The sequence below is a fragment of the Xenopus tropicalis genome, chromosome 2 (genome assembly GCF_000004195.4).
Source record: "Xenopus tropicalis strain Nigerian chromosome 2, UCB_Xtro_10.0, whole genome shotgun sequence".
NCBI lineage: Eukaryota > Metazoa > Chordata > Amphibia > Anura > Pipidae > Xenopus > Xenopus tropicalis.
Window position 1 is genome coordinate 169,269,696 of NC_030678.2, and position 17,444 is coordinate 169,287,139.

The 17,444-nt window shown below is 43.1% G+C and overlaps 1 protein-coding gene across 5 annotated transcripts in view; it reads right to left on the reverse strand.

Annotated features, from left to right (window-relative positions):
* tenm4 (teneurin transmembrane protein 4) overlaps positions 1-17,444 on the reverse strand; it is an 811,512-nt gene that overhangs the window by 73,542 nt on the left and 720,526 nt on the right. For all 5 annotated transcript variants that reach the window (XM_031895585.1, XM_031895582.1, NM_001102688.1 and 2 more), the window contains 1 exon segment: positions 6,869-7,054. In XM_031895585.1, the coding sequence (XP_031751445.1) occupies positions 6,869-7,054 (186 nt within the window).

Genomic DNA, 17,444 nt, shown 5'->3' on the forward strand with positions numbered 1-17,444 from the left:
GATCCCCCCCATTGTAAGCAGCAGTCCTGGCCTGCTTTATGGCTGAGATTCTAGCTATCTGTATAACAGAGCATTCTGTCACAGTGGCACAGATCCTATCTGATCCTTACCATTGTAAGCAGCAGTCCTGCCCTGCTTTATGGCTGAGATTCTAGCTATCTGTATAACAGAGCATTCTGTCACAGTGGCACAGATCCTATCTAATCCCCCCATTGTAAGCAGCAGTCCTGCCCTGCTTTATGGCTGAGATTCTAGCTATCTGTATAACAGAGCATTCTGTCACAGTGGCACAGATCCTATCTAATCCCCCCATTGTAAGCAGCAGTCCTGCCCTGCTTTATGGCTGAGATTCTAGCTATCTGTATAACAGAGCATTCTGTCACAGTAGCACAGATCCTATCTGATCCCCCCCATTGTAAGCAGCAGTCCTGCCCTGCTTTATGGCTGAGATTCTAGCTATCTGTATAACAGAGCATTCTGTCACAGTGGCACAGATCCTATCTGATCCCCCCCATTGTAAGCAGCAGTCCTGCCCTGCTTTATGGCTGAGATTCTAGCTATCTGTATAACAGAGCATTCTGTCACAGTGGCACAGATCCTATCTGATCCCCCCATTGTAAGCAGCAGTCCTGCCCTGCTTTATGGCTGAGATTCTAGCTATCTGTATAACAGAACATTCTGTCACAGTGGCACAGATCCTATCTGATCCCCCCCCCATTGTAAGCAGCAGTCCTGCCCTGCTTTATGGCTGAGATTCTAGCTATCTGTATAACAGAGCATTCTGTCACAGTGGCACAGATCCTATCTGAAACCAACAATTTATTACCATTACCAATGCAGGATTTTGAGACCTTAAGGACTAAACAACTCAACATCGGGTTTTAGATATGGAATATTATGAAATCTGGATAGTTCCAATATAATTGTGAGTGCATATATTAAATTATAAACTGGGATGACCTAAAAAGATAGAATTTGTTTTAGATTCTTTTAGGGAACGTTTTGCCGACCTGTGAAGGTTCTGTGTGAAACAATGTTCCCCATCCCTTGGCTGCAAATGGGGATAATCACTGCAAGCATCTGGAGTCATTTACTTACATTTTTATCCTCTGTGTATAAAGATAGTATATTCGTTTTCATATTTGTCCAGAATCCTTTTTGCCTCACTGCACTTCATTGGCCACTAAATTCTATACATCAAAGGGAGGGTCTATTGAGATCACTAGAGATGGGCGCCAGATGCAGCACAAATGTATCCAATGGTATCACAAAGCAAATACCCCGTTTATCCAGAAGGGCCACCCTTGTTTCTATATATCTATTAAAATATTTATCAGTGATCTATATATAGTATTTCCATCTTGGTTGTTTTCTATGAAGAATTCATTATTTTTTATTTGTATGGGCACAGCCACCCTAATTTCCCTCAAATGTCTCCTATAATGGGAAAACCAGGGGGTCATAACCTGACCTGGGTACATAGATAGCTGCTATGGTTGAGGGAGGGCATAGGTAGAAAAACATTTGCCAGTATAGGTATTCCATTATAGCTGCAGTGTGGCTACTATGCCCACCTTGACTAATGCCTACAATGGTATCTCTTTATATGTGCCTGATGCCTGTTTAGCAGCCAATGAAATACAATTTACATTTCTTAGATGTTGAAAGACTAACTAGTCATGTGATTATATAAAATATTTTTTTTATAGAGCCAGTCACTCTTTGGGGAGAACAATATAACTGCGTGCAAAAGTCTCTGTGGCCCCAGAACTGTAGCCCACTTCATGAGTTTGTGTTGACTGGCCTTCAGCACTTGGAATGTTGAAAGCAAAGATCTGATTGGCTGCTGTGGGCTAGCGAATTGAAAGAAATGTTGGCCATGTAGCTGCAGAACACCTATAGTACTTTGATAGATCTCAAGTCCAGATGCTTGCTTGTATAATCCCTCAGTATGAATGTTCCTTGTGCATATAAAAGCATTATGGAGGCATTAAGCTGAAGAGCAATGGGACATTAGATTTTTTTTTTTCGACTAGGAAAGCAGACTAGGCAATGACACAAGACATATAAAGATTCAACAGAAATGGAGGGATGCCATGCAGGTAGACATTAAACAAGGACAAGGGAAAACGCTTACCGCAACGCTTAATATCATTCCGAGTCAATGTCCTTTCATCTGTGCCAATATTACTGACTTTATGACTTTCCATTCGCATCGTTCTATTCTGCTCTCATTGACGTTTATGACTTTGCCGAATTGTTTTTAGATTCAATAAATTTATTGAGCCAATTCTTTAGGTAATAAAGTTTACAAGGTCACAGAATATGCACGATTTAGGAAGGCAATGTATTAGGCCTGCTGGTAATCTTTCAGCTGCTAACAGCCCTCGCTTCTAAATGAAGGAGTTAATGGGCGTCATAGCACCGTGTTATATATAAAGTATATATATGTACAGCTAGCGGATTCCAATGAGAGGTGTTCCATTTCTAGGAGACTATTCATTAAAAAGTTATGCCATTTCCCATATCAATGTTCAACACATTGTGTTGGGCGTTGATTAGTGTTTGGCCACATTGACTCTTGGCCAAAGTAGGTGCAATGGGGTATTGCAATGACAAAACGAATGGACACTATTTCTCAACTGCTGAATTAAGGACCACCTATAACATTGCTGTCCCCCCCCCCCCTTTCAATCAAATGAAAGAGTCCTACGGCTTATCTGTTTGGCAATAAAATGATATATGTTGGGTAAGACAGAGAAATGTTTGAGGACAGGACTACTGTAGGTCAGAAAGCAAACTTCAGATGTTCTTTAACAAAAAATACAGCTGACGATGATGTTCTATGGAAGAAGTCTAGATGCCTCGCCTCAACACCTTGGGCAATTGCCCCCTCTGTCGTAACATGATTATGATTAATATATATATGATTAGGTTACATTTTAGATCTGTGGAATATGTCTAACGTAAAAAATCAGATGAACTCTGTCATGGAGCCAGTGTATCACCCTTGCATGGTTGTTGAGCTTCGCTTTATCAATAGAAGATGCTAAAGGGATGAATTGTAGGTCTATGACTGTTTCTTTACACCAGTAATTTTTAACCAAGGGGTTGGCACCCATATTTAGATCCCCATGTTGTTTGGGTCCCCAATATTCTCATTGATTTATAGCCAATAGTAGTTAAATGAGTTAGGTTATTAATTCTATCCTCAGTATTGGGTACCAAGGCTGAAACCCAGATTTAATCTGGGTCCCATTAAAAAAAAAGCTACAAAAGTCTTCCTATGGCTGCGGGAACACTGCCAACATAAATTGCTTATCGAATAAGAGGTTCCACAAATGCTCTGTCATGGAGTTTGGGCAATGAGTCTATCACCTTGACATGGGTGGTCTAGCTTGGTTTTATCTGTATGGAAGATACTAAAGGGATGAGTTGCAGGTCTATGGCTGTCATTGTGTGAGTTTCACAAGGCTGTTTTTGGCCAGAATGGGTGTTTCTTACCAATAAAAAAATACATCGGTCTTCACTCCATAATGTTTCCCATCTGAAAAGACCACATGCTAAAGCTAGAGCACAGCCCTGAGTAATAGCATGTGGTTTTAATACCAATATATGTGACTGAACCTGGACTCGGAATTCTCTCACTACATTTTACATTTTACAAGCCTCATCCCATAAATCAGGGACATGTAAAACAGTGGCCTTCCAGCTTTTACCTTAAAACAAAGGGAGATTCAAAGCTGTTCAATTGTTGCTGAAGCAACACCCCAGCAAGTGTTAGGGTTACTATAAATGATGATTTTAAGAGACTCATTTCAGGGCTATCTGATATGCATCTCTGCAGCCGCTGTTGATCTGCCATGACAGTCCGCCTGTAAGCTGTAAGTAGGTAATACTGTATAATTGGGCAACAGCCTGGTTTTGGGCAAAGAATCTCAAATTGGGTAACATTGCAGTGCTTTATGCGGGTACCCCTGGGAAGCAACCTGCACCATTACAAGTAGTAGTGATCAATTTGTCCCTTGATACACAATTCAGCTTTAGGATACAACTAGTAGTTGAGATCAACCCCACTCTTTGCATTACAATAATCTGGTCATTTGGGGCAAAAATATCAGATCACATGAGGGGAAATGGATACTTCCTTGCCCAATGTGATTTACCAACCAGCCAACCTGATCAATATCAATAACTACCAGATAGTGGTTGTGAATGTTTTTTGACCCTCATACATGGGCCAAAATACTGCCAAATAAATTAGAAAGCAATATCAGCTGTGTAGGATCAGCTTAACAGTCTATTAGGGTTGTTTTCTCCATTGACGTCTCTTAACTCTGCTTTGTTGAAATATAACAAGGAAAAGGGAACATTCTCCCCCAAATTCTCCAAAATATATCCACTATTCAGCTGGTAATTAATGATTTGTACTTGGTTTTGAACCAACTTGTAGATCATTCAAACATTCACAGGGTAAGACCAACCTTGAGCCAACCTGAGAACCTGTATCCAATCAGAAAATATGTACAGCTACAACAGCTTGTAATAAAAATATAAACAGAACGACGATAAAATACTAAATGTAAAACAAGACATATGGGTGGAACACACCTCTGTATAAAACAAAGCTTATACACCCAAATTGCTTTAGGCAACGTTACCCTTACAAATAGATTGTAGTTTCCCTTTATTTCCGACACTCAAAAACAAACTAATATGCACTGTGATGTAATGTAGACAGAATGGCCAACCACTCGACTGCCACCGCAACTGTGGCCTTCTAGCTGTTAAGAAAGTTGAGGAGCCACAGGTTGACCTCTCTGATATACAGTGGAGGTAATAATTATTTGACCCCTCACTGATTTTGTAAGTTTGTCCAATGACAAAGAAATGAAAAGTCTCAGAACAGTATCATTTCAATGGTAGGTTTATTTTAACAGTGGCAGATAGCACATCAAAAGGAAAATCGAAAAAATAACTTTAAATAAAAGATAGCAACTGATTTGCATTTCATTGAGTGAAATAAGTTTTTGACCCTCTAACAAAAAAAGACTTAATACTTAGTGGAAAAACCCTTGTTTGCAAGCACAGAGGTCAAACGTTTCTTGTAATTGATGAGCAAGTTTGCGCACATTTTAGGAGGAATGTTGGTCCCACTCCTCTTTGCAGATCATCTCTAAATCCCTAAGGTTTCGAGGCTGTCTCTGTGCAACTCTGAGCTTGAGCTCCCTCCATAGGTTTTCTATTGGATTAAGGTCCGGAGACTGACTAGGCCACTCCATGACCTTAATGTGCTTCTTCTTGAGCCACTCCTTTGTTGCCTTTGCTGTATGTTTTGGGTGATTGTTGTGCTGGAACACCCATCCACGACCCATTTTCAGTTTCCTGGCAGAGGGAAGGAGGTTGTCGTTCAGGATTTCACGATACATGGCTCCGTCCATTTTCCCGTTAATGCGAATAAGTTGTCCTGTGCCCTTAGCAGAAAAACACCCCCAAAGCAAAATGTTTCCACCCCCATGCTTGACGGTGGGGACGGTGTTTTGGGGGTCATAGGCAGCATTTTTCTTCCTCCAAACACAGCGAGTTGAGTTAATGCCAAAGAGCTCTATTTTGGTCTCATCAGACCACAGCACCTTCTCCCAGTCACTCACAGAATCATTCAGGTGTTCATTGGCAAACTTCAGACGGGCCTGCACATGTGCCTTCTTGAGCAGGGGGACCTTGCGAGCCCTGCAGGATTTTAATCCATTGCGGTGTAATGTGTTTCCAATGGTTTTCTTGGTGACTGTGGTCCCTGCTAATTTGAGGTCATTAACTAACTCCTCCCGTGTAGTTCTAGGATGCTTTTTCACCTTTCTCAGAATCATTGACACCCCACGAGGTGAGATCTTGCGTGGAGCCCCAGAGCGAGGTCGATTGATGGTCATTTTGTGCTCCTTCCATTTTCGAACAATCGCACCAACAGTTGTCACCTTCTCTCCCAGCTTCTTGCTAATGGTTTTGTAGCCCATTCCAGCCTTGTGCAGGTCTACAATTTTGTCTCTGACATCCTTGGACAGCTCTTTGGTCTTTCCCATGTTGGAGAGTTTGGAGTCTGCTTGATTGATTGATTCTGTGGACAGGTGTCTTTTATACAGGTGACTAGTTAAGACAGGTGTCCTTAATGAGGTTGACTAATTGAGTAGAAGTGTCTAACCACTCTGTGGGAGCCAGAACTCTTAATGGTTGGTAGGGGTTCAAAAACTTATTTCACTCAATGAAATGCAAATCAGTTGCTATCTTTTATTTAAAGTTATTTTTTCGATTTTCCTTTTGATGTGCTATCTGCCACTGTTAAAATAAACCTACCATTGAAATGATACTGTTCTGAGACTTTTCATTTCTTTGTCATTGGACAAACTTACAAAATCAGTGAGGGGTCAAATCATTATTTCCTCCACTGTATATAGATCATTCTAATACTAAAATTTCGGATTATTCATGCAAAAACAGAGTCAAGCTCGCTCGAGGTGAGGTGCCACCAAGGCTACTGCTACCAACACTGATAGCTTGGAATTAAGTTTATGCACAGCTAATATACAAGGGCGGTAATGACACAGACATTACAGAACGTGCAATAATTCTTAAGTAAAAAGAATTTTCCAAAATCTCCAATAAACAGACTATGAATTCTCCAATAACAAGGGGCATCTGATCACCAAATGAAAGGACATTTTGTCATGTTCCCATGTGATGCATGTATGATGTCATAACCCAGTACAAAGCGCACATGCTCCTAGAGGCAGCCCATCCCAGCAACTCTATAAAAGCATGCATCCTCCTCCCCATCCTTGTTACTCTGAGAGATCAGTCAGGGTAACCCTCCTACCAATAGTGCAATGCTCTCCGTTCCACCCAGGGCTGCATTCACACTTTCCGTCCCTGCACGTTCCGTGCTCGTTGCAGCGCGGGTGGCAAGCTCGTTGATCGCAGGCGGTGCCCATCCAGCCTTCATCACAGCGACAGCTTCCTCCGATGCACATACCGTGCCCGCCGCAATCTGCGGCACAGATCTCTGTGGGACAGGAGGGGCAAAGATTAAAATATTTACATATATATAAATGAACCAAGCAATTATTTCAGCCCCAGTTCCTTTGTTTCTGAAACCTATTTAGCTCTTCTAATTTATTATTGATCTGAAGGAAATATACAAAAGATAAACATGGGATTAAAGGAGAAGGCAAGGTATAATCAGTGGGGGCTGCAGGTACCCCGGGCCGGTGCAGGTTTCTGCTAACAAGATCACCGACCCGGGATATCAGGTAAGTGATTACAATTACTGGGAGGTGCCTAACATTTTGGCACCCCCCCCACCCCATTGATTAAACCTTTCCTTCTCCTTTAGGGCTGTGACACACAGGGACATTAGTCACTGCGCGACAAATCTTCCTTGTCATAGTAACATAGTAAGTTGGGTTGAAAAAAGACATACGTCCATCAAGTTCGTGGGCGACTAATCTCCCCAAAATGCCATCCCACCAGTGAGAATGTAAATTGCCAGTGGGATGGTATTCGTGGCGGCGCGATTTGACGAAGTTGCCGCATATGACATCCCCAGGGCCGCATATGACGCCCCGAGGCCGCCCCCTGTCCGTCGCCCTCCCCAAGCCCCTCCCACCCCGCGCGCATGCGCAACCGGCGCTCACACCCCCACGCATGCGTGAACTCGCGATCGCGCATGCGCAGCCTTTTCAATCGCATACGGAGCAATGGGGGAGAGGTCCCCATTGCTCCGTATATGACAAAAAACTTAAATATTTTGGTGCGGCGGGGCGGCATGCCGCCCCCCAATTTGTACCGCCCTAGGCCCGGGCCTTTGTGGCCTTTCCACAAATCCGGGCCTGGACATCCCACAACAATTTACATTCTACCCTGTGGGATGGCATTTTGGGTGGACACACAGAGCTACTAGTAGCAGCTACTTGTCATGGCTACTAAAACAGACAATGCTGATCATTTACTGATAACTGTCTCTACGTGTGTTTTAGCAGAGGCAATTCTCAGTATTGTCTATGGCAGGGGATTTTCTGGTCTTTAGTAGTTATGAGCAAGTAGCTGCTACTAGTAGCCCTGTGTGTCTTCACCCTTAAGGTAACACTGTGAGTACTGTATATTGGTTGCCACCCTACCCATGATGTCACTGCCTGGTTTTTGATGGGCGGAAAGGTGACAACACATATGTAAATAAATCTTTTTTTTGTAAAACACACAAGTTTATAATATGTGCCACATCTTATATACAAAATCTGCCATTTCAAGTACTAAAGTCCATCCCTCTGGCTTGTATGAGGCTCTGTGGTCACACACAAATCCATGGGCACGCATTAATACTAGCTTACACCAGCCAATGAATGAACAAAGCTGTATCTTTTATGGTCTGTGTCTTCCTAGAGCCTTCATTTCCTGGCAGGTGATCAATAAGTAAGACTATAAAACATAACAATGGTTGCTAAGTGTGCCATTGGATAATACCATATAGAGCAACTATAGAACTAAAGTCTGCCCTTTTGGCCCATATGAGGCACCGTGGTCACACAGAAACCAAGGGCACACAAACATGCTAGGTTACACCAGGCAGACCTGTTTCTTTTATTACCACACTCACTTCCTGTTACAGATTGAGCCTCCATTTCCTGTCAGGTGATTAATAAGTAAAGGTCCCCATACACGAGGCGATTTCACTCGTTGTGCGAGGAACGATTATATCGACAAACGATCGTATGGCGATCGGGTTTCCATACGATATGCCATCCACGGGCAACGATAATTTGCAAAAGATTTCATTGTATCATTATCGTAAAATACGTACGATCGTACATCTACGTATGATCCAATGTCGTGGCGGAAGCGGTATTTATTTATTTATGTGACTTCCGCTGCTGGCAATCATGACATGCGCAGAGAACAATCGTTCGAAGACAAATGTCTGACACTCACACCAACTGGCAGATTTTATCATCAAACGACTAAAATTTTTAAACCTGGCCGATCGGTTTTTTGGGGCGATAATGTCGGGTGGATTAGTGGGCCGACGATCGTTTGCACACCATCAACTATACGATAACTTAACGATAGTATCGGATCGTTCGGGAATCGGTCGTTTGACAGTAAAAAATCGGCCCGTGTATGGGGGGCCTTAAGACTATAAAATATAACAATGGTGGCTAAGTGTGCCATTGGATAATACCATATAGAGAAACTATAGAACTAAAGTCTGCCCTTTTGGCCCATATGAGGCACTGTGGTCACACAGAAACCAAGGTACACAAACATGCTAGGTTACACCAGGCAGACTTGTGTCTTTTATTACCACACTCACTTCCTGTTACAGATTGAGCCTCCATTTCCTGTCAGGTGATTATAAGTAAAGGTCCCCATACACGAGGCGATTTCACTCGTTGTGCGACGAACGATTATATCGACCAACGATCGTATGGCGATCGGGTTTCCATACGATATGCCATCCACGGGCAACGATAATTTGCAAAAGATTTCATCGTATCATTATCGTAAAATACGTACGATCGTACATCTACGTATGATCCAATGTCGTGGCGGAAGCGGTATTTATTTATTTATGTGACTTCCGCTGCTGGCAATCATGACATGCGCAGAGAACAATCGTTCGAAGACAAATGTCTGACACTCACACCAACTGGCAGATTTTATCATCAAACGACTAAAATTTTTAAACCTGGCCGATCGGTTTTGGGGGCGATAATGTCGGGTGGATTAGTGGGCCGACGATCGTTTGCACACCATCAACTATACGATAACTTAACGATAGTATCGGATCGTTCGGGAATCGGTCGTTTGACAGTAAAAAATCGGCCCGTGTATGGGGGGCCTTAAGACTATAAAATATAACAATGGTGGCTAAGTGTGCCATTGGATAATACCATATAGAGAAACTATAGAACTAAAGTCTACCCTTTTGGCCCGTATGAGGCACCGTGGTCACACAGAAACCAAGGTACACAACCATGCTAGGTTACACCAGGCAGACTTGTGTCTTTTATTACCACACTCACTTCCTGTTGCATTTCCGATCAGTGAGCGACATAAACAACATCAGAAAATGGTGGCTCAACGTAAACAATGTAAAAACGAAAATGTATAAAATAGGAATGCACAGTTCTTTTTTAAACATACTTTTTCTCCAAAAACCTACACATAAATTCTTTTTCTGATTGATTACAGATGGGAAGAGCAGCCGCAGGTTCTGAAACAGCGCAGACATATAGGATTTGTTAGGGAAGGGACGAGCTCAGCAGATATAAAAATGTTAACCGCTTCGTTTCCAAGCTAGCCGGCACTACTCGGAATAAATCTTCTGTTCATTGAGGGGATAAAAATAATTCGGTCTGAGAATTTGTGGCGGAGCAGATAATTCCTAGACTTGTGAATGCAATAAAGAATGGATCAGGCATTGCGTTTTGCGTAACCGGCACCAAGGGATCGTCCATAAAGCAGAAGACTAAGGTCCAGTGTTGTTAAATCTTCTATAAATGCACACATTACAGAGCTCAGATCATCACTGTGATATGAAAACATGGGATGGGAGCGACCGGTATCTTGGCATCCGTCTGCAGGCCAGAATAATGGAATGGACCACTTATTTGTATACAAAAAATAAAAAAAAAACATTTTAAAAATTGTGTTATTTGGTAGGCCACTTTGCTAACATGCAACTACAGAGAACTGGCAGAGTTTCAGGAAAACTGTGAGGTAAATATATGTAGGGACCCATAGGGTTAATCTGCTCCTATGGCTTTAAACCCTACCACATCCTTATTTCTGCTGTTACTGGGCAAAGACCCATGTATCTAGTTCACCCTTTATCTATGCCTTATTGGTTTATTTGGGTTCACCACACCTCTTGCAAACTCATATAGTGTTTAGCAAGGAGGTGTGGCTTCCTCTTTGGCTGCCGCTGTGTCTAAGGTGAAGGCACTGAGCCTGGGATCAGAATAGGCTCCAGTAAAGCCTAATTGCCCCAGAGTTATCATCCACTCTAGTGAAGTCGGGGACAGGGACGACGTGAACGAGGACCAGTAAGATAGTTACTCTTGTAGAGCACTTTCTAGGAAAGTGAGATAGAGAGGGAAGGAAGCAAGAGCAGTTTCGGCTCCACCAAGGAAAGTAGCTGGAAGTACCCTTCCATACAGGCAATGTTGCCTCAGCATAGGGCCACGGTTAAGACATAGGAGACAGGCAGTATCTAAACCCTGATCCACAGTCGGCTGTAGGACTCTCAAGCTAGGGGTATTCAACCTGAGGACTGAGGTATCTATCCAAAGGGGATGCCAAGCTGACCAGGTGCATTAACCCTGCCCAGACTCTAAAGGAGGTGGGATAAACCTGTGCGCATCCACTCTTTGCAAATATATACAAATATATCCTATCTGTATGTGAGTATATTGCAATAACCCTGCATTATCGATTTTCTTTGACAATAAAGCAGTTCTATTGTTCAACTGCAAGAACCTTCTGGCGTCCATCTTTGCCAATCTGCACTGCACACAGCTACAGTGAGTTGTAGTTACCCTACACCCCACTCCGCAGGTCTCTTCCATCTAGTGAAAGCCCATCCTGTCCAAGAGAGTCGTATGTACCCCATGCTCTAATACCTACACTAGCTTGGGTTTTGACTATTTTATAGCCAAATGGGGGTTACATATAGTTTGTAACGACAGAGAAATGTGATGAATTTGCCCCTATTTTCCGCCCCAGCCTATACTGTTGTGTCCGGCGAGGATATATTCAATTATAAATTGCAGGAATCGAATGTGAAGGGGTGGAAGAATGCATATAGCGAAATGCGTTTGAATAAAAAATGACACCCTTTTACCACAAGTGGAAATGGGAAGTTCCATTAGCAGAAAAGACACAATGGAGGGGGGGGGGCGGTGTGTACCAAGTGAGAAAGCACCCCTGTTTAAAATCACTCATCCCATCTCTTCTGGTCTCATACGAAGGCCTGCATTAATTACATGTATTGCTTCAGACACATCCTCTCCTCACTTGGACATCAAACCTGGGGGCGGAGCCTTGCAATGGCTTCCTGCACATGATAGAATTCATCAACTCTTTCCCAGCTCTGGAAATAAAGAAAGGCTTTTCTTCAGTTGCTAGTGCTCTGTAAAAACATTCGGCTGGGTTTTATTTGCAGGTAAATATCCCTCAAATTATTGCACATTTACAACTGAAAAAAAAGCTTTTCAAGGCTTTATTAGAATAAAAAAAATCCCATGCATCTGTCCTTATGTACACACTGGTATCACTTGCACGTTTCCTCCTACATCTTTGGCTGGAGACGAATGTCGTTACACTTGAATAGCCCCCCCATCCCGGCGCGGTGAAAAAAGAAAGAATTCCTCCGGACCGTGACACTAATCCATTCCAACAATAAGAATCTTATAAGCAGATTATAAAACAAGAGGAAAAAGGAGTCGGAAGAGAAGGGACGGACATGGATTGTAAAGGTCTCCCTTGATTGATTCACGTATTTGCTTTCTAATTCTGTCACGCCGAGGCTTTTGTGCCCGGCACTTCCAAAGGGATTCGTGGGGCGGTGGGGGATCTGCTTAGTTGAATGATACAGAAGTCATATTTAATTAAAAAACTGGTTAAGTGTGAAAACAATGGAGGAATAAATCATTGATAAAATGGCCAAGTCGGTTTTGTAACTTGTTAACCTGATACTCCGATCGCATTTACTCTTTGTGGGCCAATGGAGTTTGTGTATGGCCGGTGTGTGTGGGCAAAAAGCTGCACTGTCTGTTTGGGCAAATTGCCTTCATGGTCGAGACGACACAAACAGGTTTGGTGTTATTTTTTTTACCCAAGGGATAAATCGTGGCTGTGAGATAAACAAAAGCCAATCACACAGGGGGTATTCTCCACCAGTGGTTTTCAAAGACTAAAGGTGGCCATACATGTTCAGATCTGCTCACTTGGCGATGTCCCCAAGCGAGCGGATCTTCTCCCACTAACTTCCACCTACGGGTGGGCGATATCGGGTGAATGCAGGCTAATCCAGTCTGAATCCGGATTGAATTAGAACGACGGGTACAGGCGAAGTCGGTTCGGAGACCACATCAACGAGCCAATGCGGTCCCTGATCTGAATGAATTTTTTAACCTGACTGATCGATATCTGGCCAGATATCAGTTGGGCAGACCAGTCGTTGTTGCCCCTACATGGGCCAATAAGCTACTGAATCGGCCTAAGGGACCCATATCGGCAGCTACAATCGGCCCATGTATGGCCACCTTTATGTAGTCTGTTATATAGTAACATAGAATTTACCTATAAACCTGAATAGTTCCAAAACTGATAGAAGCCTCTCTTCTGGTGACTTGTGCTTTTCCACAAAAAGTCAACCTGTACCTGATCCTAACTCTCCCAACCCGACCCAGAATGGCATCAGTATTTATAGACCTGCATCTGACTCACCCATCTCTTTTGTTACAGGAGGGGCAGGGAGAAACAGGCATGAGTCTTTTAAAATGGAGTGCCAGAGGAGATACAGTAGGTGCTCCTGTTGGTCATCATTCTAGTATTGACCCATGGCCTGTCTGCTTGTACACTGCTTGCCCTGACCATCTGCTTGTAATTGGACTTTGAGACTGTTTGGCACCTCTTTGGTGCTTTGCTCGGGACTTTTCCATGCTACTTACGTGCCTGTGTACCCTTTATATGGCAGTTTATAATGTGCCAGTGACTACCTTTTGCCTTGCCTTTGTAAGCCCGCCTGTGTTCCTGTTTGGCCTGTACTTGTCTTCTTACATCTTAGCCTCCTCCTTGCTCCTCACTAAACACATAATTGTCCTTAATGGCTCCTGGCAGTGTTATAACAACCATACCGAAGACTCTGTTACCATGGGGAAGGAGGTCTAGAACAAAGGTGCCCCGGAATGGTTGCAGGGTCTCCTGTATTGTGCCACATTATGGGTAGGGGACGGGGTTGGTACTGGGGCTAAAACTCTTTCTTGGCAGATGCAGCAGGTTGGGGACCCTAGTTTTTTTCAAAGGGTAGTGTGCTACTTGCCCCTGATAAATATAAGGGGGTGTGGATTTTGCTAATAATCCCCTGACTCAGAATAGAGCATATTACCTAAGAACAAAAAACATCCATACTTATTCTGCGTCTCGACAGTTCTGCGCAGGGTGCTTTCATTCCCAGAGAGGATGAGAGAAAACGTGCCCCTTTTATCTGCGAGAGTGCGCTGACATTTACCAGTAATTTCCCAGGTTTTGCTTAAAATTGCTGAAGGAATACGAGAAAATTGCATTTTAAAACCCAAACTGCTTTTCTACCTTATTAAAAAGTCCGACGCTGGTTGCTTTGCCAGCCAATTCAATTCTCTCTTATTAGTGTTGACCTGATTAGCTTAGAAATCATCTGTTGGGAGTTACTGGGAGTTAGGAGATAATGAGATAACGGCAGACAATAGGTTGTTGTGGACAAAATGTAATTTTCCAAATACAGTATATTTAACCCTGAGCACCATTAGCCTGCCACTCCGTTCTACTGAAACACACCATTGGGTCGGTGCTGGCACAGAGAAGTTACTAAAATTAGGCTAAAGGCATGTGGAACGAGTTCTGGAGTTTTGCCCTCAAACAGTGGGGCTTCTATACTAACATTTTTGCTGTGCGGTTACCTGTAGAAACCAGCTGGGACCAAATTTCTGATTTAGTGCTATGGGTTGCAGCACCAAAGCGCAATAACCCAGCGGTAAAGGACAAGAAAACCCAAGTCTGGCAATTAGAGTTGCCACCTTTCACTAGGAATATAGGGTATTGGGGAGGTGGGTCAGGTTGGGGCAGAGTAATGACACAAAATAGGTTGGGTTATGATACAACGGGCACAAAAGGGGCAGGGCAATGGCATCAAAGGGGTAGTGCGGAACAGATTGGGCTTCTGTAGACAGTAGAGGGCTGACCTGTGAGCAGGAATTGGGGGTGGGCTGGGGGCAAAACAACAGGTAATTATACCAATTTACCTGCACATACATTGCCTGTAAATATGTAATATCGGCTCTGGCCCGGGCTGGTATTTTACTGGTTACGCCGGAAAATAGCAGCCAGGTGGAACCCCTATTGGCATTATGTGAATGCATATAAACCCTTGATTTTACACTTTTCAAGGGATAAGGGTAAATCTCATGTATACAGGCAAGAAAAAAATAATCTGTGTTGATGATTTCACATGACTCTAAAGGGGTAAAAAAGGGCATTTCTGATGTGTGTTCTGAAGCCATGGTTTTAAGCAAGGGAATATTGTCCAAAACTGCCCCATGACCAAGATCTTGTGCAAGACTACTCTTTGTAGATTGTAAGCTCTTTTGGGCAGGGCTCCCTTCCCCTCCTGTATCGGTTACTGATTGCTTTATATGTTACTCTGTATGCCCAATGTATGAAATGCAGTAATTCCTTGTAGAGTGTAAGCTCTTTTGGGCAGGGCTCCCTTCCCCTCCTGTATCGGTTACTGATTGCTTTATATGTTACTCTGTATGCCCAATGTATGAAATGCAGTAATTCCTTGTAGAGTGTAAGCTCTTTTGGGCAGGGCTCCCTTCCCCTCCTGTATCGGTTACTGATTGCTTTATATGTTACTCTGTATGCCCAATGTATGAAATGCAGTAATTCCTTGTAGAGTGTAAGCTCTTTTGGGCAGGGCTCCCTTCCCCTCCTGTATCGGTTACTGATTGCTTTATATGTTACTCTGTATGCCCAATGTATGAAATGCAGTAATTCCCTGTAGAGTGTAAGCTCTTTTGGGCAGGGCTCCCTTCCCCTCCTGTATTGGTTACTGATTGCTTTATATGTTACTCTGTATGCCCAATGTATGAAATGCAGTAATTCCCTGTAGAGTGTAAGCTCTTTTGGGCAGGGCTCCCCTCCCCTCTTGTATCAGTTATTGATTGCTTTATATGTTACTCTGTATGCCCAGTGTATGAAACCAACTTATTGTACAGCGCTGCGGAATATGTTGGTGCTTTATAAATAAATGTTAATAATAATAATAGGAGGCCTATATATCAAGCTGTGGAAAATGATTTAAGCCATGGTTTCTTTGACATGACTTGCACCACAAGCCACTAGCCCCCCCCCAGACTGATTTACTGGGCAGTGTGAGAATCTGATTTTATAATATAATCTTACCGCAGCCTTTCATACAGATATTGCCTGCAGTTTGCCTGTATGACATGGATGTATGAGAGCGACCCCCTCCCTTATTAATTCAATGGCTCTGCATAAAGGACATCAAAAGAGGGGAATTTACAAGCGTCCAATCCAATCTTCTATTTATTCAGTGTCTTGTTTTTATAGGCCTCCTGTCTGAGAAGGCTCCTGTACTGCGGCACGTCCCCACACACATATATATCATACATTTCTCTGCCTCCGTTCCCCGGATCAATAAGGCAATACTTATCGGAGGTGGAACATTCTAAGCAAATATACGCGGCCTCTCACATATTTCATAGTGCTGCCGGGGGCCCTGACTGACTTCTGACCCGTCTCTATTTCCAGATCTAAAAAAAAACCCACTTGTCCTTTGGCAGTCGTTGCAAAGGGCCAATGATTTGGCGTAACGCCGGCTCCCTGTAAGGGCCTGACTTCACAAGGAAGCTTGATATTTCCTATTAGAGCCACTGAGTGTGCGTTTGACCTCTCTGACAAGATGGTGAAAGGGAGACCAAATATAATAATAACAAAAAATGATTAAGGGAAACAAAGGGAACAGGAGAACCCCGAGGCAATCAGTAAACAGTTTGCACCAAACAAGAGTATCAATAAGCCCTGGTCTCAGGGGTCTGTTTAGGAACCGGAGTCACTTGTGCAGTCACCTATTAGGAATCAGACACCATCAGAGGCAACTGTGGCATTCTGCCCAGTGCTTGTTTCCCACTATAAAAGCATAGTGCTGTAAAAATTACCCCATGTAAATTTCCCTTTCTCTGATGTAGCACTGAAAGAGTTAATGTTGGCAATTCTGGGGATTCGGCCACTTGTGCATCCACCAATTAGGAATCAGACATCATCAGAGGCAACTGTGGCATTCTGCCCAGTGCTTGTTTCCCACTCTAAAGGCATGGTGCCGTAAAAATGACCCCTCCCCATGTAAATTTCCCTTTCTGTGACGTAGCAATGAAAGAGTTAATGATGCCAATTCTGGGGATCTGGCCACATTTTCAAGATGGCAGATATAGGGGAGGCAGGGAAAAAACTCAAAACTGCTCCTAAAACTTTCCTACTGTATATTTAATGTATAAAAACCCCATTAAATTAACTTTTGGTATGATGGGCAGTAGATATTGATATTCTAAAACAAATTGCAATTGGTCTTCATATTTATAAGCTTTCAGTTATATAGCTTTTTGTCCAGCAGCTCT